Source organism: Carassius auratus, chromosome 27, assembly GCF_003368295.1.
Source record: "Carassius auratus strain Wakin chromosome 27, ASM336829v1, whole genome shotgun sequence".
Lineage (NCBI taxonomy): Eukaryota > Metazoa > Chordata > Actinopteri > Cypriniformes > Cyprinidae > Carassius > Carassius auratus.
In genome coordinates, this window is record NC_039269.1 from 6,393,909 (window position 1) to 6,419,377 (window position 25,469).

The 25,469-nt window shown below is 37.4% G+C and overlaps 2 protein-coding genes across 5 annotated transcripts; one reads left to right on the forward strand and one right to left on the reverse strand.

The window, feature by feature from the left end:
* Nucleotides 1-5,170: 5,170 nt before the first annotated feature.
* Nucleotides 5,171-14,346, reverse strand: LOC113045234 (elongation factor 2). The gene is made up of 13 exons (XM_026205462.1): nt 14,192-14,346; nt 12,434-12,648; nt 11,337-11,518; nt 10,346-10,557; nt 9,974-10,152; nt 9,707-9,812; nt 9,374-9,626; nt 9,105-9,300; nt 6,758-7,124; nt 6,317-6,670; nt 5,835-6,017; nt 5,620-5,752; nt 5,171-5,525 (listed from the first exon to the last, which is right to left on the reverse strand). The coding sequence occupies exons 1-13, from the start codon at nt 14,192-14,194 to the stop codon at nt 5,332-5,334; spliced, it is 2,577 nt and encodes an 858-aa protein (XP_026061247.1). The 5' UTR covers nt 14,195-14,346; the 3' UTR covers nt 5,171-5,331.
* A 1,391-nt stretch (nt 14,347-15,737) lies between these two features.
* LOC113045238 (armadillo repeat-containing protein 6-like) lies at nt 15,738-24,699 on the forward strand. Of its 4 annotated transcripts, XM_026205471.1 has the most exons (8): nt 15,738-15,891; nt 16,777-16,911; nt 17,521-17,606; nt 18,764-19,331; nt 20,359-20,504; nt 20,592-20,723; nt 22,182-22,319; nt 23,845-24,699. In XM_026205471.1, exons 2-8 carry the CDS (start codon nt 16,791-16,793, stop codon nt 24,055-24,057), a joined length of 1,404 nt encoding a protein of 467 aa, XP_026061256.1. In that variant the 5' UTR covers nt 15,738-15,891; nt 16,777-16,790; the 3' UTR covers nt 24,058-24,699. The 4 variants fall into 4 exon arrangements, with proteins under 4 accessions (XP_026061256.1, XP_026061253.1, XP_026061254.1 ...); XM_026205468.1 differs by having other exon boundaries at nt 20,359-20,723; XM_026205469.1 differs by having other exon boundaries at nt 15,744-15,891; nt 16,780-16,911; nt 20,359-20,723.
* The last annotated feature ends 770 nt before the right edge of the window (nt 24,700-25,469 follow it).

The following is a 25,469-nucleotide window of genomic DNA, read 5'->3' on the forward strand; positions in this document are numbered from 1 at the left end:
TGTTCTACAGGACAATTTGGGGTTGAACAGATTTTGTAATGGTTTTGAAGTCTGATGCTCACCAGCCCTTCATTTATTTGCTCAGAAATGCAGTAGAAACAGTAATATTGTAAATTGTAATAATATTGTACAATAACTCTTTTTCTATTTGAGGCAGAAGCAGACCTACCCCAATCATCAATAACGGGACCCCAGTGTGAGAGAGTGAGCAGCTTCAAATACCTGCAAATGCCCTGCAAAGAGTAGCTGAGCACATCTCCAGAACATCTCTCTCCTCTCTACATGACATCCACACCAGAAGATGTAAATCTAGGGCTGTTAAGATCCTCAAAGACTCCACACACCCTGGAAATCCACTGTGTCATCTGCTACAGTCAGACAGACGCTTCTGCAGTCTGATGGCAAAAACGGAGAAACTCAGGAGGAGTTTCTTCCCTCATGTTATCAGACTACTAAACATGGACATTAAACACACTGAACTTTATAGACTGGTTGTTTAGGGCTACCCAATAACTCACTGCACTTTTTTGACACAACCTAACTATGCAACTCCTCCTCACTGCACATTGTTTACATCTCTGCACATCATCTGTGTTGCAGTTTCTGTGTAGCATCTCTACAAATCATCTGTGTAGTAGTTTAAAATATTTTGTATATTTCATTATTTGTATTTAATTATCTCCAAAAAAAAATCATTGTTTTCCCCTGTTGTTTCATTATTTGGATCTAATGTTCTCTTATTTTTTGCACAGTCTAAAAAGAGTATGCCAGACCTACATTTCACCGCTTTTTGTATGTCATATAACAAATAAAACTTGAGTCTTGAATGGTGTGGAGCGTTACCTGTGATTGAGTTGGTGATAAAAAGGAGATGGGCAAAGGATTGTCTTAAATTGGACTTAAGTACAATTAATATTTTCCTCTTAAAAGTGCTGTAGGGAACTTTAAAAAAATATATTTTTTTTACATTTATTAAACCTGTCATTATGTCCTGACAGTAGAATATGAGACAGAGAATCTGTGAAAAAATCAAGCTCCTCTGGCTCCTCCCAGTGTCCTATTGCCATTTGCAGAAACTCCATCGCTCCCGGTAATAAACAACCAATCAGAGCTGCGGTCCGTAACTTTGTTTGTGTTCAAAATGTAGAAAAATGTATATAATAAGCAAGTACACCATGAATCCATTTTCCAAACCGTGTTTTTAGCTTGTCCTGAATCACTAGGGTGCACCTATAATAAGTGTTTATATTCGGACTATTTTAGATTGCTTCGGGGATACCGCGGCGGAGTAACCCAGTGCCTTTGTGATTCTTCATAGACATAAACAGAGAGAAGTAGTTCCGGCTACAATGTTCTTCCGCAAGACGCAAGCAGTTCTGTTTATTAACCGCTAGAGCGTCAAAAGTTCCCTACCGCAGCTTTAAGTCTCGGAATGTTTTTTTTAATTCATTCTTGTATAACTATTTTGATTTTTTTTTTTTTTTTTTATTAAATGTTTATTTGTAAAATGTACTTCCATGTGCGACCTTTTGTAATGTTGCTTCACCTAGATCCACGTAGTTGCAACAATCTGCACAATATAATTCCCCCTCAGATTTCAAACTTGCATTAAAGAAAAAGATTAAAGACAAACAACATTCAGTAAACATTTTATTGCTCTAAATTACACATTAATTTTCTTGATACTGATATAATTATAAATTAATATCATTTAATATACTTGAATGTTTGCAGTTGTCACAAAATTATATAACAACCACTTGTTAATGTAAATTTAAACAAATTGGACTTAACTAACACAACGCGCCGAGGAGCTCTGCGGCGAAAGATGATTGTTTACGTGTGTTGTTAACTCGGTAGTAGAGGAGATTCTCGCAATTCTGCATTGTTTTACCATGCCTGGAAGTTAACTGTTGCGTTAAAAACTGATCCAGTAACCTCACACGATACATATGGAACAAATAGGAACAATGTAATACAGTTATTTTTAGGTTACACCAAGTGCAAAATAGTGGTATTTGGAGAAGCTCTCAGGCATCCAAAATATCGACCCACACAAGCTCCCTGTTGCGGGACAGAGACCTTGACCATTTACCTCCGTGCACACATATGGACATTTTGAATTATATTGTTTATGATGTTAGCCACCTTGCATTCACATATGGCGTGCGGCCCGGTCCAAAAATAAGGCTACTGACTTGTCGCGGGAATTCACCGAACAGTTGCCAGTGAGTTTACCACTGACAGGCCAGCGGTGCATCAGTATACACACTCACCTCACGCAGAGAACGACTCACGCAGCAAACGACTCACTTTCCTCGGCGAACGAATCACTTTCCTCACGCAGCGAACGACTCATGATGTGTTCACACCAAACGCGAATAGAGCGTCTGGCGCGAATGATTTCAATGTTAAGTCAATGCAAAGGCGCGTTTACGCGCGTCTGGAGGTCTCGCGGCGCGAATGGGGCGTTAAGCGCGGCGCGGAAGACGCGAATTCGCCTCATTCGCGCGTCTAGTTCGCGCAAATGACGCCAATTGTCGCGCGAAAAGGGCATTTCGCGCGAAGGTGCTTTTTGTGCATTTAGCGTTTGACGCGAATTCGCGTCTGCCGTCCGAGTTGAAAAATTTGAACTTTAGGCGTCAATTCGCGCCGCGTTAACCAATCAGGAGCCTGCTAGGAGTCACTCATTCAACAGTATGTTCCTGCAGCCTCCGGTTGTGCAGGAATACCCTTCTCCACTCATTCAACAAGGAGGAACGACTGATGTTGTCAGTGAGCAGTCAACCGGAGCTATATGACAAAAGTTCATATTTCTATAGAGACAGGAATAAAAAGGACATATATGTATATAAAAAACATATTAATAGATAAATTGAATAAAGGCCAATTGATAAGAAACGTTAAATTTTACCCCAAACGAATTATATTTTATCTTGAACCACTAAAGAGACATCAGAGTCAGCGGCAAATGTCAGAAGGTCTAGCCGAGCCGAGGCTGCTCTCGGCGGATACATGATGACGGAGCTCCCGCTGGTCGCATGGAGCTCATCTCCGAGATCGGCGAAACACATATTTTTAAATAGACGCTGTCATTATAAATAAACCGCATATCTGAGTTTAAAACAACTACATTCTCGCCTGAAATACTTTTAAAACTACATTTCATGACACAGTAATATTTTGAAAATTATCCGAATAAAGAAGCCCCCCCATGACGCGAATTCGCGTCTGTTGTGAAGTTAATTCCACGCGCGAATGAAGCGAATGATCTCAAAATGGTCAAGCGGCAAACTAGACGCGGTAGACGCGAATTTGACGCTCTATTCGCGTTTGGTGTGAACACAGCATCACGCAGCAAACGACTCACTTTCCTCGGCGAACGACTCACGCAGCAAACGAATCACTTTCCTCAGTGAACGACTCACGCAGCGAACGACTCACTTTGGGCAGCCGGAGACTCACTTTCCTCACGCAGCAGACCACCGACTCTCTCTTCATGTAGGGACCGAATATTATAATTGAAGTGACTTCTATATTACATATAAGAGAATATTTAAATATTCAAAAATGTGGACATTTAAATAAAATGAAATGATTGCCTATTGCAAATTTGTGAATGCATGGTTAACTTTTTTTCTGCTGTCACTAGGCTATACTGAGATATTTAAAAAATATATATATATATTTTGTAAAAAATAATACAAAATAAACCTGAACTATAATCTAAACATCTCTATTTTCATACAGTTTCATAAATAAGTAGGCTAATACCTATACAATGTTACAAAAAATATGATATAAACTATTATAATATATAGTGAGAGCTAAGCTAAGCATAAAAAAAACAGGTTAGATCGAGGTGTAAAGCAAACAGCCAAATCCCCAGTACGTTTTTAAAAACTGTGGACCCCAGGGAAACGTTACTTAAAAAAATAAATTATTAAGCTTTTAATCTTTATTGTAATTTAATTTATATGTATATTAATATTATATATTAAAATGTATTTATACAGTGGTCGAATTTAAAAATTTTAGGGGGGATAGTTTTTTTCTTCCCATAGACTTTCATTGACAGGATGTTCAGATGACCCAAGCTCCAAATCCCGAATCAAGCTTTGATGCTAATCAATTTAAACTCATTCAAACTCGAACTAATTTATCTATCTATCTATCAATATGACTATTTCTATCCATCTGTTTCTATCTATCTATCTATGACTGTTTCTATCTATCTGTCCAATATTTCTTATCTATCCTAACAACATGCTAATCATACTAAAATCATGCTAACAACATGCTAGTCACACTAGAAACATGCTAACAACATACTAATCATTCTAAAATGCTTATCATGCTAGCAACGTGCTAGTCGCATGTTAGTCATGCTAGAAACAAGCTAGCAACATGCTAATCATGCTAAAATCATGCTAGCAACATGTTAGAAACATTATACCGACATGCTAACAATATGCTAATCATGCTAGCAACATGTTAATCATGGTAAAATCATGCTAGCAACATGCTAGTCGCATGCTAACATGCTAGAAAAATGCTAATCATGCTTAAATCATGCTAACAAACATGTTAATCATGCTAACAACATGCTAGTCGCATGCTAGCAACATGCTAATCATGCTTGAGACATGCTAGAAAAAGCTAACAACATGCTAATCATGCTAGAAACAGGTTAATCATGCTAAAATAATGGTAGCAACATGGTATTCGCATGCTAGTCATGTTAGAAACATGTTAGGCGCATGCTAACAAACATGCTAATCATGATAAAAACTTTGCTAATCATGCTAATGACAGGGTAGTCACTTGCTTATTGCTAATGCTAGCAATAAGTTAATCACAGTCTTTTTTAAACCTTTATCTTTTTTAAATTTCACATTTTCAAACTTTCTAAACTTTTCAAAATTTCTGGTCAGGCTTTCTTAAGACAACTTAAAGTTTGTCTTGACAAACTTTATCTAGTTTGAGGTTACTATTTAAATAATGGATTGACAAATCTCACGTAATCACGAACAATTACGGAGCTCAAAAACTACATGAAATATTTGGACTTAAGTTACAGCACTGGATCATTAGCACAGAAACTAAACTAGAAATATAAAATTGAAAACACAAATGTCATCACTGGCAATGAAGCACAGCACACAAGCAGGCCAGTGATTTTCCATTTTTATTTTCTTTGTTAGATTTACATAATCCACTTGAATTTGCCGTCAGAATGTGATAAAGGTGTGGTGTTTGTGCCCTGTACAGTCCAGTCCCTCCGCTGAACTCTGAGGGGAGGAAGCGAGCGCAGAGGGAAGGAATGACCGTTTATAACTTGTCGAGGAAGTTGTCGAGTGCCGGGATGCCCTCCTTCAGGCCCTTGCGCTTGCGTGTCTCGGCCACAACCTGGTAGGGTTTAGTCGCGGGGTCTTTGGGGTCACCCTGCAGGATCTGCCAGTGATCGAACACACACTGAGGGAAGGCCTGACCGCCGGTGTTAGAGCGCAGGTCAGCGGTGAAACCTACACACACACACACACGAGATGTTAAGAGACTGGACACAGACATACATGGTTTAATAGAGACTAGGACAATGTGATGAAGACTGATACTAACCGAAAGACTCGTTGACGGGCAGAAAGGCCTTAACGACGAACATAGGTGTTCCCATGACCTGAGACTCCTCGAAGACGTGTCCTCTCTTCCTGTTCAACACACCGTAGATGCCTCCGACCACCTGCTCTGGACACTGAGAGAGGAAGAGAGACGCAGGTGAGAGACGCTCGTATGATAAAGAGGAGGAGTCACACGAGAGGAACGAGGAGTCTCACCTGGATCTCGACCAGGTACACGGGCTCCATGAGGCGGGGCTCGGCCGTCAGCTGGCAGGCGTACAGCACCCTGCGGGCCGTGGGGATGATCTGACCTCCACCGCGGTGGATGGCATCTGTGTGGAGGGTCACGTCGTGGACGTCGAAGCGGACGGCACGCATGTTCTCTTCACACAGCACACCCTGAGCACAGAAACACAACCATGAGGACTGAAGAGACTCAACACTGATTCAACATCCAAAAAAAAAAAAAAAATTGTGTTACTGGTATTATATATCTACTCAAAAGCATTAAAATAAATTTATAATAAACTACTATTACAACTAATTTCTATTGGCTATTTCCTGTGGAGGTCTCAGATATTAATGGTAGGTGTGATCCATCACTTCTTCAGAGTGGTGCATGATTTCTCCTCACAGACCAGCAGGACATCAAGAGCACGGCTAGTAAACCAAACCCCGTTTAACCCCGAACATCTCACCTCTTTAGTGGCCCACTGGAAGCCAGCCACGACACTGTCCTTGATCTCGTTCAGGTACTGCACTCCTTTGGTCACGTCCATCAGGAGGTTGGGTCCGGTTCCATCAGGGCCGAAGCACCAGATCTTACGGGCCTCGGTGACCTCCCACTCGTATTTGTCGGCCAGGTAGCGTGCTCGAGCCTTGAGCTCCTGACGGGACGTCACGTCGCCCTTGTCAATGTCTTCAGCAAGACCATCGGGGAACGGCCTGGCCTTCATGTACAGACGGTTGTGTTTGTTAGGAGACTTGGACAAACACATCTGGTTTGATTCTTCGCTGACCGTCTCCCTGTAGGACACGACGGGGTCCGATTTCTGTTGGAGAACCAAATACACGGGTCACATCATACATCAACTAAAACAAGGGGGAAAACAAATCAGTCCCTACACAGATGCACAGACCTTCAGCGGGATGCAAGCGTGGTCCTCCTCCAGATCTTTAAGGCAGATTTCCAGATGCAGTTCTCCAGCGCCGGCGATGATGTGCTCTCCGGACTCCTCGATGATGCACTGCACCATGGGGTCAGACTTGGCCAGGCGTTTGAGTCCCTCCACCAGTTTGGGAAGGTCAGCGGGGTTCTTGGCCTCCACTGCTACTCTGACCACAGGGCTGACACTGAACTTCATCACACGCATGTTGTGGGCATGCTCGAAAGTTGAGATGGTCCCCGTCTTCACCAAAAACTGGTCCACGCCAACCAGACCCACGATGTTACCACATGGCACATCCTCGATGGGCTCCACATAACGGCCCATCATCAAAATGGTCCTGGAATAGAAAAGCGTTATGCATCAGAAAAGTAGTGCACATTTCTGTGACCTGGTTTTAATCATGTTAACTCTTTCCTTGCAACTGATGAGTTCTTGTCTTTTACAAGATAACACTTCCCTGCCAAAGATGTTTCCACTGTTATACACTTGGGGGCGCTATTACATATTTACACACAATTATGTATTTTTTTATTTTTATTAAAGCCTACATTTATTCAAGTGTTACTAAAGAATGCTTTAAGATATAATGAACAGATTGGAAAAAAAAAAAAGTAGAGGATCTGATATTTGCATATAAACTCATCCTTTCTAATCACCCTCCTACTTGCCCGCTTGATCCTATTCCATCTCATCTTCTTCAAGCCATTTCTCCTGCAGTTGTACCTGCACTCACTCACATCATCAACACTTCCTTCCACACTGGTGTTTTCCCCTCATCATTTAGACAGGCGCGTATAACTCCACTACCTAAGAAACCCCAACCCATCTCTTTTAGAGAACTACAAACCAGTTTCTCCTCTTCCTTTCATTGCAAAAACACTTGAAAGAGCGGTGTTCAAACTAGTGTCTACATTTCTCACACACAATCTCCTTGACAGCAACCAATCTGGCTTCAGAAGTGGACATTCTACTGAGACGGCCTTGCTCTCAGTTGTTGAAGCTCTAAGACTGGCAAGAGCAGAATCCAAATCTTCAGTACTTATCCTGCTTGATCGGTCCGCTGCTTTTGACACGGTTAAATCACCAGATCATCCTATCAACCCTACTGGCAAATGGCATCTCAGGAACCACACTTCCATGGTTTGAGTCTCACCTATTAGTTAGTTCCTTCAAAGTATCTTGGAGAGGTGAGGTGTCCAAGTCTCAACATCTAACTACTGGGGTGCCTCAGGGCTCAGTTCTTGGACCACTTCTCTTCTCTGTCTACATGGCATCATTAGGTTTCTGTCATTCAGAAAAATGGCTTTTCATACCACTGCTATGCTGATGACACTCAACTCTACCTCTCATTCCATCCTGATGATCCGACGGTAGCTATTCACATCTCAGCTTGTCTAACAGACATTTCTTCCTGGATGATGGACCATCACTTTCAACTCAACCTTGCCAAGACAGAACTGCTTGTGATTCCAGCAAACCCATCATTTCATCACAATTTCACCATCAATTACATACAATTAATTCAGAATGCAGCAGCATGATTAATTTTTAATGAGCCATAAAGAATACACGTCACACCTCTGTTTATCAATTTGCACTGGCTTCCAATAGCTGCTCGCATAAAATTCAAGGCATTGATGTTTGCCTACAAAACTACCACTGGCTCTGCACCCATTTACCTAAATTTGTTACTTCAGACTTATGTGCCTCTAGAAGCTTGCGTTCTGCAAGTGAACGTTGCTTGATTGTCCCATCCCAAAGAAGCAAAGTCACTTTTACGGACTTTTAAATTAAATGTTCCCTTCTGGTGGAATGAACTCCCCAACTCAATCCGAGCAGCTGAGTCCTTAGCCATCTTCAAGAATCGGCTTAAAACATCTCTTCCATCTTTATTTGACCCTCTAACTTTAACACTCACTATTCTACTTCTATTCTTTAAATAAAAAAATCTAACTACCTTTCTAATCTTTATATATTCTATTTTTCTTTTCATTTATTATGCAATTTTGTGTGTGTGTAAAGACCTCTAACTAGTTTGCTCCATTCTTTTTTTATTCTATCCATTTTCTTTTTATTTATTATATTATTTAAAACCCCATGCTACGTGTACCGTGTTAACCTAACTGAGACTTGTTATAGCACTTATATATCATTGCTCTTTTTGTTGTTTTTGATTGCTTCCACTGTCTTCATCTGTAAGTCACTTTGGATAAAAGCGTCTGCTAAATGAATAAATGTAAACTATTACTACTATTTTGGGCTTAATGAAGTAATTTCAGTGCATCTCTAGTGTTAATGAGTCAGAAGCGCTGCACACCTCTGGATGGGTTTCAGGTAAAGATCTTCCTTCTTCCCAGGGCTGAAGTTTGGTCCCATGATTCGCACTTTCTGCCCAGTGGACACGATGCCAGAAAACACACGACCGAAAGCGTAGAAACGCCCCTTATCTGTGGTCGGCACCATCTTTGAGATGTACATCATGAGGGGAGCTTTAGGATCGCAGTTCTTGATACCTGCGCAGAACACAAGACCAGAGTCAGACACTTCAAATACAGCAAAGTAGACAAGAACATGAGTGCATCGTACCCATAGCAGCTTCATCATCTCCTGGCCCTTCGTAAAGCAGCTCGCAGCGGTACTTCTGGGCCGTGACGGGAGACGGCAGGTGGATGGTGATCATCTGAAGCAGAGCTTCTCCGGCGGGCAGCCAGCGACGCATCACAGCCTTCAGCAGCGGCTTGCCTTCCTTATCCTTGTCCTCGGTGTCCAGCTTGATGTCCAGCTTCTCGATCAGCTTAGCAGCTTCGTCCTTCTTGAAGTTCATGATGGCATCGAACACCTAGAAATGGAGGAAGTGAGGTGTGATCACTGGTGGATCAACAGGAGATCTGTACTATGATTTGAGGCTCTTTAAGGTACCTTGAAGATGGGGTCCAGGATGAGCTGGGCGAAGGTGCGGGGTAGTTTCTTTCCATCGGGGCCGTTGGCAGACTTGCTGAATTTACCGGTGGCTGGGTCAAAATACCTGCACGAGTTTATAACAGTTTCAGGTAATCAGAAATGTTTCTGGAATCATTATTCTGATTTCTGAAGATCATGCGACACTGAAGACTGGAGGAATGATGCTGAAAACACAGCACAAAGGAGGTTCATGTTTACACACTCGTCTATGGATCTGAATCTCACCTGTCACCCCAGAGCTTCTTCATCATGTCCTCCACTTTCTTACAGCGTTCAGCTGGGCTCAGCTGACCTTCGCCTTTAGCAGCAAACTTGGCCACATACATCTCTGCAAACTGCTTCAGAGTGAAAGCCCAGCCGTGAAGACCAGATCCAAAACCCACGGTACCGATCACTGGATCGATCTGAGAGAAAGAGAGGAGCACAAGCTAAAGGAACTGATATCATGAGGGTTACAGCTCACTAATAGATCAGCGCAGGTCTCAGATATTCTGGTTGTTGCTCATCAGCTCATCAGAGTGGTGCATGGTTTCTCCTCACAGACTACACGGTGTATTTAAACACTTCATCTATTACTGAATGAGAGCGTGTTCTCACCATGATGTTTCCCATAGGTCCACCCTCGTCCTCTCCGTAGGTGGAGATGATGACGTTGACGTTCTCCACGATGCGCTGGAAGGTTTGGAACAGCTCCTCGGGCTCCAGCTGCAGCTCCAGCAGGGCACGGTCCATCTTATTCATCATCAGCACGGGCTTAATGCGCTCGGCGATGGCCTGTCTCAGCACCGTTTCGGTCTGAACACACACACCTGAGACGGAGACACAGTTAACATGCGGTCAAATAAAGGTGACAAAACTTGAACACATTCTCTTCACATAAACCCGGACTACTACAGGCATCATGAAGTTCAATTTAAGACCAAGGAAGAGCTTAGTTTATGATAGAGCAATTTAGGATGTTTTAAGACGGACAGAAACAGTTGAATTTGCAGCACGAAAACATTCAGATTATTCATTGTCAATAGCTTAACTCATTTACAAATTAATATGGAAATAGTTTTTATGCATTGCTGTTCTTAATCTTTTTCTGACTTGCTTTACAGTTCAAATCTATAAAGACTCAAGATGCAAAGTCATATTAATATAAAAAATTTCAGATTATGAAAATGGATTGCCAACAATACATTTTATGGGTTAAAATGATACATTTTCCTTTAATGCCAAAAATAATTAGGAAGTTAAGCAAATATTATGACGTATGAAGATATTGTAAATTACCTACTGTAAATATATCAAAACTTAATGTTGGATTAGTAATATGCATTGCTAAAAACTTCATTTTGAACAACTTTAAAGATGATCTCAATATATTCAGATTTTTTTCTTGCGTCCTCAGATTCCAGATTTTCAAATAGTTATATCTCAGACAAATATTGTCCTTCTAACAAACCATAGAGCAATGGAAAACTTATTTATAGACTTTTGGTACAATTAAAAATTGTTAATTTGACTTCAGACCAATAAACAACACTTTGATGTATAACCATAGTAGTAAAAAACAATAATAATAATAATAAAAGAGGTTTACCAGAGACACAGTCCACCACAACCAGAGCACCATCGGTGACACGCAGAGCAGCTGTGACCTCGGAGGAGAAGTCCACGTGGCCAGGAGAGTCGATCAGGTTAATGAGGAAACCGGATCCATCCTTACACTGCTTAATGAAGGCCAGGTCGTTATCAGCCAGCTCGTAGTACATGGAGATAGCACTGAGAAACAGCCATGACAGGGAAATCAACAACTAACTCTTCATACAGCAGACACTCCACTTTGTTCTAGTGAGCAGGTGATAAATGATTGGCTGTTTTGGCCTACTATGAATGTTATGTTAGTTACAACTAAATAGATTTTTCTATGAGCAATAAAGAAAACGAACAAGACAATGCATAGTAAATAACTGTTAGCACTCAAAACATTGTATTTTATTGAATAATGCATTTAGTTTTATAATTTATGAACATGGAACCTCACATCCATGACCTCCTGGTTTTACCTTATGCAATGCTAAACTATCTAAACTTTCATTCAGGTGGATTATAAATGACATGTTTGTTTTGCAATACATTGTTCCACCCCTAACAAAATCCTCCAGTGTATGAAATCATGACTAAACACTATGAAGCACTTAAAAAAAAAAAAAAAAAAAAAGCACACCCTACTGAACATAATTTATATGTACTATAAAGATTATAATCCATTTAACTGCATTTTTTATTTTTATTTACAGGACTGCCATTTTAACTGCCAGATATTTCCAGATTTAGTCATGCATGATGTTCATATCTACTTAAGAGCATTTTATTTACATTAATTTGTTATACCACAAACATCTATTTAATTGCAATTTCAATGGCTTGCAAATTTAAAACAGCCTGATATTTCCAGATACAGTAATGCATGAAATATTTTTCCTATCAAACTTGAAACTTTGAAAATCCCAAAGTTAGTCACATGCAATATTCTATTTAATATTATATTTCTAAGTTTAGTCGAACAGGAAATGTGAACATCATCCATTAAATTGCATTTACTCAGACTTGCCATTTTATAAATTTGCCTGATATTTCCAGGTTTAGTTGTGCATGATAATGTTTATATATACATTTTATTTGCAGGCTTCTTACGTGGATTTGATGGTGATGCAGCGCTCTTGTTCATCTTTGCGCGTGTCAGTGAAGCGGGTCTCTCCGGCGCGGGCCGAAGCGATGATTCCAGCCTTAGACACCAGAGAGTCGGTCAGCGTAGATTTCCCATGATCCACGTGCGCAATCACGGACATGTTTCGGATGTTGGACTTCTTGTCCATGATGGCACGGATCTGGTCGACTGTGAAGTTCACCTGGAAGAGACACATTCAACATCAAAACTCAAGCATTTCTTGACAAACACCTCTTAGGATTTCTAGATGAGATTATCCTGATCCTTAAAACATCAAAACTTCGGTAGGCCTAAAGCATTGGGTTCATTTCTTCCACAAAGGAAATTAAACATTATGAAGTAGAGATCAAATGTGAAATTTATATTAAACATGAATCATGTTGGGAAGGCAAACTGGAAATGTAATAGGCTACAAATTTTATAAAATATAATAGTAAGCATTTCAATTACTTTATACAGTAACAGTAAAAATTGACGCGTGCAAAGAGTTAACTTTGAAATACTTTACTTAAATTAAGATTATAATTGAGTGTTAAAGCACAGCTCAATCTGACTCTTACTTTGAGAGCGTTCTGAGGTTAAATGTAGAATCAAAATCATAAGAAACAGTTTATTAGATGTGAAACTGTTTTTGAAATTAAATACTTGCATATGTGATAGAAAACACTGGCATCCAACAAAGTCCTGAAAAAACCATGTGTCCTAAACTCCTGAAACATTAGTGTCTCATGTTTTAAATCTGTCTATGCAATTTGGGAAATCAACAATCTACTGAAAAGTGTAAAAAAAAGAAAAAAAAAAGAAATTAGTTAACCCACTTTGTAAGTGACAATTTTCAAAAGTAACTAATTTAATTAGACAATCAGTACCTAATCACAGTCATATTTATTTTGTGATTAGATGACGTAATTCCGATAAGTTACATGTAACTAGTTACGCCAAATCTGAACATGACACGTAATTGTATCTAAGCTATAGTAACGCGGTAACGAATTTACGCTTTTTTAAATTTGTATTTTTGGCGCGCCGTTAAAAACAATGGCTTTTACTCATAGGTACGTTACCAGCTTAGATATTCAACACTAGCGACCATCTCACGGTCTACCGGAAGCCATTGCGCAAACAAAAGACGGCCATGTGCGTGATGTGTCCACGCTGATAGGCCGCACGTGCAGGAACTACAGCAACATGTGACCGCTGTGAGCCGGTGCTAACACACCCGACACCTGCCGTTAAACAGACCGGCGAGGTGAATAAAACCGCACGCAGTCCGTCACAAACAAAGAGAAAACATAAGGAGTAGCACTGGAATCAAAATAACAGGATAGGAAGTTTTAAAAAAAAGCTAATGGAGAATTTTCCCTCAAGCATGCAATTCTTTTCACGATACGTGGCACCGTTAGCTAACATGCTAACCAGGCCCATAATGACAAACAAACAAAACGGCTCAAAGTTACCCATTAATGATATGGTTAGAGTTGCACTCGATGAACATTTAATAAAGGAGAAAATCTAGACAGAAACAACGATAAATGATTTGTGTAGGTTTAAAAAAGAAAAGAAAACAGCCGCTGCCATTTTTGTTTTGTGGTAAACGTATAGCCGGCCTTTTCCCGCGCGTGTATTTCACCGAAAATTCCGTTAAACGCACAAATACTGTATCAGATATTAAAGTCTGCTCGCTGCACATCTGTATTAAAACAAATAATATGTCTGATACGTACCATTGTGGCAGATGTTTCAGGATTCACTCAGCACTGATATTAAACAGAGAGCGCGCTGCCTTCCGCTGGCGGGGAGAGGCAGGGTAGAAGAACGCGTCATCACGCAGCGCGCGCTTATATTCAGGCGAAGCTTTCAGCCTAGCGTCATGACGCAGCACGCACGCTACGCTGTTTCCTTCGGCTGGAAAATACAGCTCCCCCTGGCGTCACACAAGAGCAAAATATGACGTAATTGATTGATTGTGTGTGTCTGTGGGTGTGTATGTGGATATATATATTATTAAGTAAATATAAATATTTTATGTATTAATACAATATTTTCTTAGATATATTCAAATATTTATGTGTGTGTTTATATATGCATATTAAATATACACAGGACACACAATACTTTTGTTTTGGATGCGATTCATCTCGATTAATTATTTGACTGCACAAATAAATAAATAGAAAATCAATTTTCTAATAGTTAACTAAATAAATAAATAAATAGTTACATCAATGCTCATTTAAATTATTAAATGGGACATTAATTGTATATTTAAGTAAATGTATAAAAATGAAATAATAAAGAAAGAAATAGTCACATATTAATAAAGTGTGACATTATATAATATTTAAGTAAGCAACTGAATAAGTAAATAATTAAGTAGACAAATGCATGCACATGTAAACGTTTAAATAAGACTCAATTTAGGTAAAAAATAGAATAACTAAGTAAATAAATAAGACACACACATACACATAAAATGGTCAAATATGAAATTAGTTATGTAATATTTTGGTAAAAAAAAGTAAATAAGTGAATAAACATATCCATACACATAAAATGCTTAAATAGGAAATTAATTGTCTAATACTTAAGTAAAAAACTAGCTAAATAAATAAATAGCCACATCATTGCTCATATAAATTATTAAATGGGACATTAATTGTATAATAATTCAGTAAATGACAGTATAAATTATTCAATAAATAAATAGTCACATCCAAGCACATATAAATAAAGTGGGGCATTGAATAATATTGAAGCAAGCAACAGAACAAGTAAATAAGGAAGCAGTCAAATACATGGTCATATAAATTCTTAAATAGAGCACTTTAGTTTAGAGTTGCATAATATTTATGTAAATAACAGAATAAATAAACAGTTACATCCATGCAAACATAAAAGATTAAATAGGACATCACCTAAACATCGTTAAATTGCAATAAATAGATAATTTTATTATAAATTTGAATCATTTAACCTTTTTTGGGGGGGCCAATTGCAACACATTTTGTTTAGAGTTTTAAAAGTCGAATTTTTTGGTTAAGGTGGGGGTTTTGTAAATTTGTTTCGAAAAGTGTTAGTGTACATTAATCATTATTCAGAATAAATGTAAATATATACCCAAATTAGACTCAAGGTACTTTAAATAAACATTAATTTGTAGAATTTCAGTTAAATCAGTTGCATAAGAATTTTTTTTAAGATATGAAAAATGTTTTGTCTATACATACGTATATGAAGCGGAACCTATTTTCTCTCGCGATTCTCACCCGAGCCACGTTAAAGAAAACGCAACGCTTTGATTCACGAAGCGCTAGCCTCGGTTAAATTGCGTTGCGCTCACACGTTGTTCAATGCTTACGCTTTTAGCGTAAAGTTACTGCCCACTGTTCTCCAGGGAGCCTTTTATCAAAAGGGCTGGGTGTTGGTGAGTTTCAGGATTATTATCAGTTTTGTGTTAAACCGGCTTGTTTTGCTTTGGGTTCGAGTGAATGTTACGCTCAGGTAGTATAACTAACGTCGAGTGATTTACGGTAATAAAACACGTTTTTGTGTTACTCACGCTTTGATTGCATTGAATTGTACCTCGGTGCAGCCTGTGATGGATGCTACCTGTCAGATGCTAATACCAGAGTAACGTGATATATAGCACAGTATTATTGAGTGATTAATGCTGTTTTCATATTTCTGTAAGGTACTTTACAGCATACAGTGGTATATGTCCAACAAAACCATGGTACGTTAACCCTTTTACAAGACTGTAATGACGCGTTTAACGGTCATCAGCATCGTAAATCCTCGACAGTTTTTCATATTTGTATTTTTTTTTTATGTATGTACATTTATAACTATTCTTTGTATTGTATCAAATTTGCTGGAAAAACCAAACAACAAAAAAAAAACAGTTAACGTTAACGCGAGGGTGTTTCTAATGCAGCCTCATTGAAGGGGCGGGAAATTTGACGTCGTTGTCTCTTCTGACTGCCGTTTTTAGTATCTCATTTTTTTTCTTACATTATTGAAAGTCATGAAAACACTATCGTGGAGTTTTTCTTTAGCTATTTGAGAAAATGGGAACGCAAAAAAATAAAATGTGTGTATATATATATATATATATATATGTGTGTGTGTGTGTGTGTGTGTGTGTGTGTGTGTGTGTGTGTATTTATTTATTCGTGGTACTTTGTGGGTGTTTGTTAGTGTAACTCTGACTTAGTTGCATGCACTTAAGCTGATAACCAAATGCAATCTACCTCTTCCTCTTGAATGCACTGAAGCACTGAAGCTGAAGTTCTGTTGTGATGTTTTCCAGCAGCTGCTGCAGTCATGGCCACGCGCAGGATCACACAGGAGACCTTCGATGCAGTGGTCAGAGAAAACATCGAGGAGTTTGACATGAAGGAGAGCGAAGCTTTGAAGGAGGCCATCGAGCAGTTTGAGTCTCAGGGTGAGTTACTATAACAAAATAAAAAACTCTGCTTCATTGGTGTTTTAATGAGAAAATGTTCATTAAAAATCCTTTAGTTGACTTTAATATATCTATTTAATTATTTTGTTTACCCTGAGTGAATATATGCATATATTTTCTAATAATTTCTAATATTTTTTGAGCAAATCATGCAATCAATGCATGAAACAAATAAATAGTCGGATTTATAATCGTATAAATAATGTTCAAATGGGACATTGTTCGCATAAGATTTAAATAAATAACAGAACATACATAAAGTTACATCAATGCTCATATTAAATATTTAAGTAAAATACAGAGTAAATGAAGAAATAAAGTTATATATATATCATAATTTGTTGATACAGAGTTCAAAATATCAATATAAACTTTCCTCAGGTTTATTTTAGGAGCTTGTATATAATGTAGTTTTTACACCGTAGGACTTTTCAAGTGAACTACACAAATATTATAGGTAATTTAAAATGGTGATAACAGGGATCTTTGCAGTTATAATTAATGTACAGATTATAATACTTTATGCAATATTGGTTTGTAGCTGTATACGGTGATAAAACAATGAAGTGGTTTGATTTGTCCTCGCAGGTGTGGATCTCAGCAACATTGTTAAAGCAGTGCCCAAAGTTTCTTCTGAAGAAAACACAGAGGATCAGACCCATGAGGTTCTTCAGGTATAAAATCCATCCAGATATTTCAAACAGATTTTTTATCTCTTTTAAAACTAGATTTGATCAAGTGGTATTTATAGGAGACAATATGGACACTTGCATTTCTGCTTAAAGGTGAAGACCCTACTCAAAGTTTCTCCTTTCTGTCAAACATATTAAGTATAATTTTATCATATGTTAAATGTAAAATGTCTTGTGTAATATAACGTGTTTGTTTGTTCGCTGGTTTTTAGTGTATTGTTTTTGCCATGAAAAAGATGCTGACATGCCATTATATAAAAATACAGTTGTGCTCATAAGTTTACACCCCCCTTGCAAAATGTTAATAACTGAAACAAAATAAGAGGGATCCTAAAAATTGCATGTCATTTTTTAAATTTAGTACAGTCCTGAATAAGCAATTTCAAATAACCACAAGATAAAAAAACTGTATTTATAAAAATGACCCCTTTCAAAAGTTTAAATACCCATAAATCTTAATTCTATGTGAAATCTCTTATATTTGGTGATAGTTGTTCATGACTCCCTTGTTGGTCCTGAACAATTAAACAACATAGGGACCGCTTCATCATACTGTTCAAAAGTTTTCAACCCCTCGGCTCTTAATGCATTGTGTTGTTTTCTTCAGCATCAATAAACTTTTTCACCTTCTGTAATAGTGGTGCATGAGTACCTCAGATGTCCTCAGTGTGAAAAATTGAATCTCAAAATCATACATTCACTGTTTGAAAGGGTTAAATATGCAGAAATGCTGGAAAACTGAAGAACGTGCAGGAGCTGGGGGATTTTTCTGAAGAGCAGCAGGACGTTTAACTGTTCAGGACCAATGGGGGACTCTTGAACAACTATCACAACATATAAAAACACTCATGGATTATGAGGATTCAAGGGTGTGTAAACTTTTGAATGGGGTAGTTTTTTATAAATTCAGTTATTATTTTGTCTTGCGACGTATATGTAAACATCTGTAATGTGAAAAAGCTTATTCAAGATAGTACTAGATAAAAAATAACATGCAGTTTTCATGATCCCTCTTATTTTGTAAATTTATGAGCACTGCTGTTTACTACTAGTCTTCACACCAGATGTTTTTGCTGCAGAACTAACCTCGCTTCCCCAAAAACTGGCGTGTTTTGTGTTTAACGGTGGCGTATTTCCAGGCTTTGGAGTCTATCAAAACTGCAGTGGCTTCATCGTCCGCATCCGTTCTGGAGGATCTGAGGGTCTTCACCCAGCAGTGCTCTCTCGGCTTCGCACAGCGATACCTGGCCGCTCAAAAAGAGGCGTATCCCGTGATCCTCGCCTGCTGCCAGAGAGCCGCTGGAGAGAAGGAAGCCCTTTCCGTGGCTCTGGCCGCGCTCTCGGCGCTAACAGACGGCCAGCCGGATCTCCTGGACGTGGAAGGGCGAGAGTTTCTGATGGGTGTTTTGACGGCGCACCAGACAGATGCCGCTCTCAGCTGTCTGTGCATCCGTGTGGTGAGACACTGCTGTGTGAAGCACGAGAACAACCGGCAGGATCTGGTGAAGGTAGGTGTGCTCCCGCTGCTCACCGCCAGCATCACACGACACATCCATCACCCCGAGGTCGTGAAGGAGGCCTGTGTCACGCTGAGGGTCATGACCTTTGATGATGACGTGCGTGTGCCATTTGGGCACGCCCATGAACACGCCAAGATGATCGTGCTGGAGCACAATGGACTCAAAGTCATCGTTGAAGCTGCTAAAGGTGAGCCGAGCTTCCACTAGGCATGCAACAAAAAATAAACAAATGAGTATAAACACATTTATACAGCTCTAAATCCTTACTGACTGATGTTTTAGCGCACTTCCTGCACACATGGAAGAAATAAAGGGTCTCAATTAAATGTGTAGTGTCACATGCAAATTGTCACATGTACAAATCAGTTTGGATCTAATTAAAAGATGCATGCATCAGAGCTCTACAACCAAATAGGACATGCATATTCATAATTAATGTAAACATTAGTATATATTGTATGCTGTTGTATTATATTTCTAGATTTATTTGTATATGGTGATATGAAAAAAAAAAAGGCCTATTGAAATTGAGAAGGAAGGTTTTTAAAAAATATATATGTATGTGTATATATGTTTTTATTGTACAAATGGTTTTCGAAAGCAGGAATGCTACAAAATGCATAATGTTTTCTTGAAAGTGTGACATGCTTGAACAAAAGAGACACAATTTTTTGCATCCGACAAAAAAATTAAGAAGCATATTGGATTTCACTAAGGAAATATGATGCAGGGCAGAGATATAAAAAATGCATAAATGTGACCCGGAGCACAGAAGCATTCATCAGTAGCACAAGTACATTTGCAGAAATAGCCAACAATGCATTGTACGGGTCAAAATTATAGATTTTTCTTTTATGCCAAAAATCATTAGGACATTAATTAAAGATCATGTTCCATGAAGATATTTAGTACGTTTTCTACCTTAAATATATCAAAACTTAATAATATGCATTGCTAAAAACTTAATACAAGGACAACTTTAAAGGTGATTTATTAATGTTTTTGCATCCTCAGATTCAAGATTTTCAAATAGCTGTATCTCAGCCAAATATTGTCCTATCATAACAAACCATACATCAACAGAAAGCTTGTTTATTCAGCTTTCATTATGAAAGTTGGTGTCTTAATCTCAATCTCAAAACATTGATCCTTATGACTGGTTTTGTGGTCCGGGGTCACACATATGTTGATGATTTTGATGGTGTTGTTTTCAGCTCATCCAGAGAACGCAACGGTGCTCAGTGAACTCTGTGGCACTCTGTCCCGTCTGGCGGTGAGAAACGAGTTCTGTCAGGACATCGTAGACCTGGGGGGCCTGAAGTTCATGATCACGCTCCTGGCTGACAGTCTGGATTGTCCGGTGAGCTGCAGGATCAGAGAGAGCTTCAGCATCGTCTCCTGTGAACACAAACCAATCTCTTGTTGTTGTGATGCGTCTGTCTTCCAGGAGCTTGTGAAGCAGGTGCTCAGCGCACTGAAGGCCATTGCAGGAAACGATGATGTCAAAGATGCCATAGTGAATGCTGGAGGGGCGGAGCTTATCGTCATGGCGATGAACCGTCACATGTCTAATGCACAGGTGTGTCCTCAGAAGCGCAGTAGAATGCCAATAATTAGGTTGGCTTGAGAAAGACGAACTTTTTTTATCTGACATGCTCGTAACTTGCTAATCATGCTAGCAACATGCTAGTCACTTGCTGAGCAGGCTAGTAACATGCTAATCATGCTAGTGACATGCTAGTAACTTGCTAATCATGCTAGAAACATGCTAGTGACATGCTAGGATCATGCTAGTAACTTGCTTATGTTAGAAACATGTTAGTGACATGCTAGTCACTTGCTAATCATGTTAGAAACATGCTAGCGACATGCTAGTCACTTGCTTATCATGCTAAGAACATGCTTGTAACAGGCTAATCATGCTTGAATCATGCTTGAAACATGCTAGCAACTTTGCTGATTGTGCTAGCGACATGCTAGTCACTTGCTGATCATGCTAGTAACATGCTTATCATGCTAGCAACATGCTAGTCACTTGCTAATCATGTTTGTAACATGCTAGTCACTTGCTGATCATGCTACAAACTTGCTAGCGACATGCTAGTAACTTGGTAATCATGTTAGCGACATGCTAGTCACTTGCTAATTATGCTAATGACATGCTAGTCTCATGCTAGCATCATGTTAGTAACCTGGTAATAATGCTAGCAACATGCTAGTCACTTGCTAATCATGCTAGTGACATGCTAGTCACTTGTTGATCATGTTAGTAACATGCTAGCAACATGCTAGTCACTTGTTAATCATGCTAGGAAAATGCTAGTAACACACTAATCATGCTAGTGACAATGCTTGTAACTTTCCATCAAACTTAAAACTTTTTAAACTTTTTCAAACTCTCTAGTCAGGCAACAACTGCTAAAAACCTTCAGGCTAGGCTTTCTCAAGCCAACCTAAAGTTTGTCTTAACAAACCTTTTTGTTAAAAAAAATTATCTAATTACTTTCCACAGATTCTGAACTGCTTTTATTTTTTAATTATAAATTAACGGTTTAATAGTAAATGAGTTTTCATACACTCAGAAACATTCAGTAATGTTAATAGACAATGATCAGTGTTTGAAATGCTGCCTAAGAATTATATAAGAATAAAAAAATAAATGTAGCTTAAGAATAATAATAATAAAAATATTGAATGTAGAATATATTTTTTTAGGAGTTTTGTTTTTATTATAAACATTTTTGTAATTGTTATAATCATATAATTAAAAAACAAGTCTTGTTTCCACAACGGAAATGCATGATGCATGAGCGAAAGTTTTTAGTAATTAATTATTTTTTATATTACTGAAAGAAGTCTGCATTTATTTCAAAAAGTAAGTAAAATTGTGAAATATTATTACAATTTAATATAATTGTGATAGCTGTGATCAAACTGTATTTTCAGCATCATTACTCCAGTCTTCAGTGTCACTCTTTAAGTCTGTTCTTAAACTCAGAAATTGCTCTCAGTGTCTTTGGCTCTTGTTTGTGTTCAGGTGTGTGAGCAGGGATCTGCGGCGCTCTGTGTCATCGCTCTACGTAAACCCAATAACTGTAAAGTGATCGTGGAGTGTGGCGGAGCGCTGGCGGCTCTGCAGGCCATGAAGACCCATCCGGCTGAAGTTAATGTGCAGGTAAACCTCCAGAGTGTGCGCTGACTCACATGCATTAGATGCTTTTATCCAAAGTGTCTTAACATTGATTGCATTCAAGCTTAAAAAAAATCACAACCTTGGTGTTGCTAGTGCCATGCCCTACACTTTCAGCTACAGGAACAGGACTTTATTTTGATGCAGTAACAGCAAAGTACAAGTTTTCACAATTTTAGTTGAAGAATAACTTTATGCAATCCAAAACTAGGTGAAATTGCATCTAATTTTTAATCTTGAGGTCAGACCAAAAACAATAACAAAATTGGTCCTTAGTGCAAGACAATCCTTTAATTATTTAAATCTTTTATTTTAATTTTTTTTATTGCTTATTTAAATATGCTGTTTTGGTAGACTTTTTTTATTTAATTTATTTTGCTTCTTGGTGAATACTCAATAACAGTTATTATAGTTAACAAATTAAATAATATAGTTAAAAAAAAATACTAAAAGCATAAAAACATTTCTTTTAAATTAACTTTAACATAAAAAAATAAAATAAAAAAAAATTCAGCTAGTTGCCAAGCTACTGATGAAAGATGATTTCAAAGTCTCTCCATCATATTAGCAATATTTATTGTTTTCATTTAGTTTTATTTTATTTACTAAAGATAAAAAAAAATGTTTTTTAAAGAATACAAAAATATTTTAAGAAAAGAAATTCAAATGAAAAAAACACATGACAAAAGTACTAAAACTAATAGAAAATCTAAAATAAAACCTAATTCTAGTTTTATATTTTAAAACATTTTTGTTTTATAACAATATTTGTATTATACTAAAAGAAAACTAGCTCCTATATAGTGATTTGACTAACTTTGTTCAGACAAAAATTCATTTTATATATATGCTATAGACTTTGATACTCAATTTCTTAATACTATTATTATTGTTTTTTTTTTAATATCTTTATTTTTTGCTTCTTGAGAAACTACAGAAGAGGTTTAAGGCCAAGCAATAACATATTAAAATGAAACCATTTCAATATGAATTCATTTTTATTTAAACTTTTTTTTCTCTCGAAATTTATCCATTGTTTTTCTCAATTCAAATTAATTTTTCTAGTAATTTAATGATTATAAATTTTCTAGTAATTTATTCTCAACATTTTATTCAGACTTTTTTATCAAAAATTGAAAGATTTTTTTTCTTGATGTTTAATGACTTTTTCTCGTAATTATCGTAATTTAACGAGTTTTTACATTAATTTTGTTTCAAATTTTTCTCAGTTTAACGTGTTTTTCTCAAAATGTAATGACTTTGATCTCGAGATGGTTTTATTTTATTTTTCTATTGCTTGGCCCTAATCCTCTTCCATTAGAAACACTTTTACAAGCATTTTTTGTTCTCTTTATACTTCTGTTCCCTTTGTTTTCAAAAAAAAAAAAAAAACAAGCTTCTAAACAAGTATCCCTGTCTTTCTTGTTGTTTCTGGAAACCAAACCAGCCGCACCTTGTATTGTTTAATGAAATTCATTTAGTGACCTGTAACTGTTTCCCGCTGCTCCAGAAACAGTCGTGCATGCTGCTGAGGAACCTGGTGGCCCGCACACGTGACTTCAGCCAGCTCATCCTGGAGATGGGAGCCGAGGCGCTGATCTCGCAGGCTCTGGCGGCTCACAGAGACTGTGGAGACGTGGGTCGAGCCGCGCTCAGAGACCTCGGCTGCCAGGTGGAGCTACGAGAGCTCTGGACGGGCAAGAAGGGAAGCCTGAGTCGCTGATGAATGATGCCAAACTCAAAACAATCATAATATAATCATACGACAGCATGTCTTAACTGTGGAGCTCATACTAAATATATGTGCAGAAGTGCATCTGATGTAAACATGCATAGGATGCATTACAGGTTACAGTGTACGTGTGTTTTTTTTAAGAGTTAAACTAATGCTGTCAAACGATTAATCGCGATTAATTGCTTCCAAAATAAAAGTTTGTGTTTGCATAATGTATATGTTGTCTTGCTGTGTATGTTTATGTATTTCTAAAATATATACATGCATGTGTTTGTATTTATATATAAATATACACAGTACACATATATTATGTAAACAAACACGTTTATTTTGGATGCGATTAATTGTGATTAATCGCTTGACAGCAATACTTTAAACATTTTATTGGCACTATTTATAGTTTGTATGATGTTTTTTACCCACGAATGACCAATTTTTTTCTGTAGATTCATTTGAGCTGATGTTGAGAGCTAGAATCAAGTTTACTTTATTCAGAAGTGTATTGCTGGATTGTCACACTGTGGCCGTTTTACCCTTAATTATATATTTAATCTTAAAACCATCACCCTGCCAAAATATGAGTCACAAGTGTTTTCTGTGTTTCAATATTAAACCCTGATTAAAACCAGACTGTGCTTGAACTGATAGTGTTTGTGATTAAATCAAGCAGCTCTAGACTCAGACTGATGTGTCTGTATTACACACTGACCATAATATTCCCTCAAAAACATGAACCGTAAATTTAATATGAAATGCCATGATCGCTATAGTTGCAACTGTAAAGTCCTAATAAATTAATATAACTAAATGCAATAACATGTCTAAAGTTTAAAAGCATAATAGAAATGTAATTATTTTGCTGAAAATGAAGTTTAAATTTAATTTAATTTTAATTCATGCAGATTTTATAATTATAGTAACAAGTATTTTAGTAGAAATTATCATTGATAACTTCTTATTGTGGTATTGTGGTTCAGTAGTGGTATTAGATATTAATACACATAAATATGCCATGGTACTGTATGGTTTATAAAATTAAAATCTTGAATTTTGTTTCTAAAAATAAACGAACTGAATTAAAAATATATAAATATAATAAATATTTATAAAATATAAAAAACTTATGTTTTTAGTTTTATGTTTTTGTATTTACATTTATTTTGACTTGATTTAATAATTAAAACAATAGACATACTGACATACACACACACACACACACACATATATATATATATATATATATATATATATATATATATATATATATATAGCCTACAATGAAGAAATGATATTTACAAAAAATGGTAAATATAAAAAATAATAAAATGAACTGGAACAATGTTACATTTACAAAAATTTAAATTATTTAGATGTGTAGCCCTACCATGTTTTTTTATATT

Coding starts and splice junctions, on each gene's coding strand:
- LOC113045234 (XM_026205462.1), bottom strand. Junction 9,813..9,973: donor AAGAAGCTCTGGGGTGACAG/GTGAGATTCAGA, acceptor AAACTCGTGCAG/GTATTTTGACCCAGCCACCG. Junction 5,753..5,834: donor TGTACCTGGTCGAGATCCAG/GTGAGACTCCTC, acceptor TTCCTCTCTCAG/TGTCCAGAGCAGGTGGTCGG.
- LOC113045238 (XM_026205468.1), top strand. CDS start 16,791: ATGGCCACGCGCAGGATCACACAGGAGACCTTCGATGCAGTGGTCAGA. Junction 17,607..18,763: donor AGACCCATGAGGTTCTTCAG/GTATAAAATCCA, acceptor GCGTATTTCCAG/GCTTTGGAGTCTATCAAAAC. Junction 19,332..20,358: donor CATCGTTGAAGCTGCTAAAG/GTGAGCCGAGCT, acceptor TGTTGTTTTCAG/CTCATCCAGAGAACGCAACG.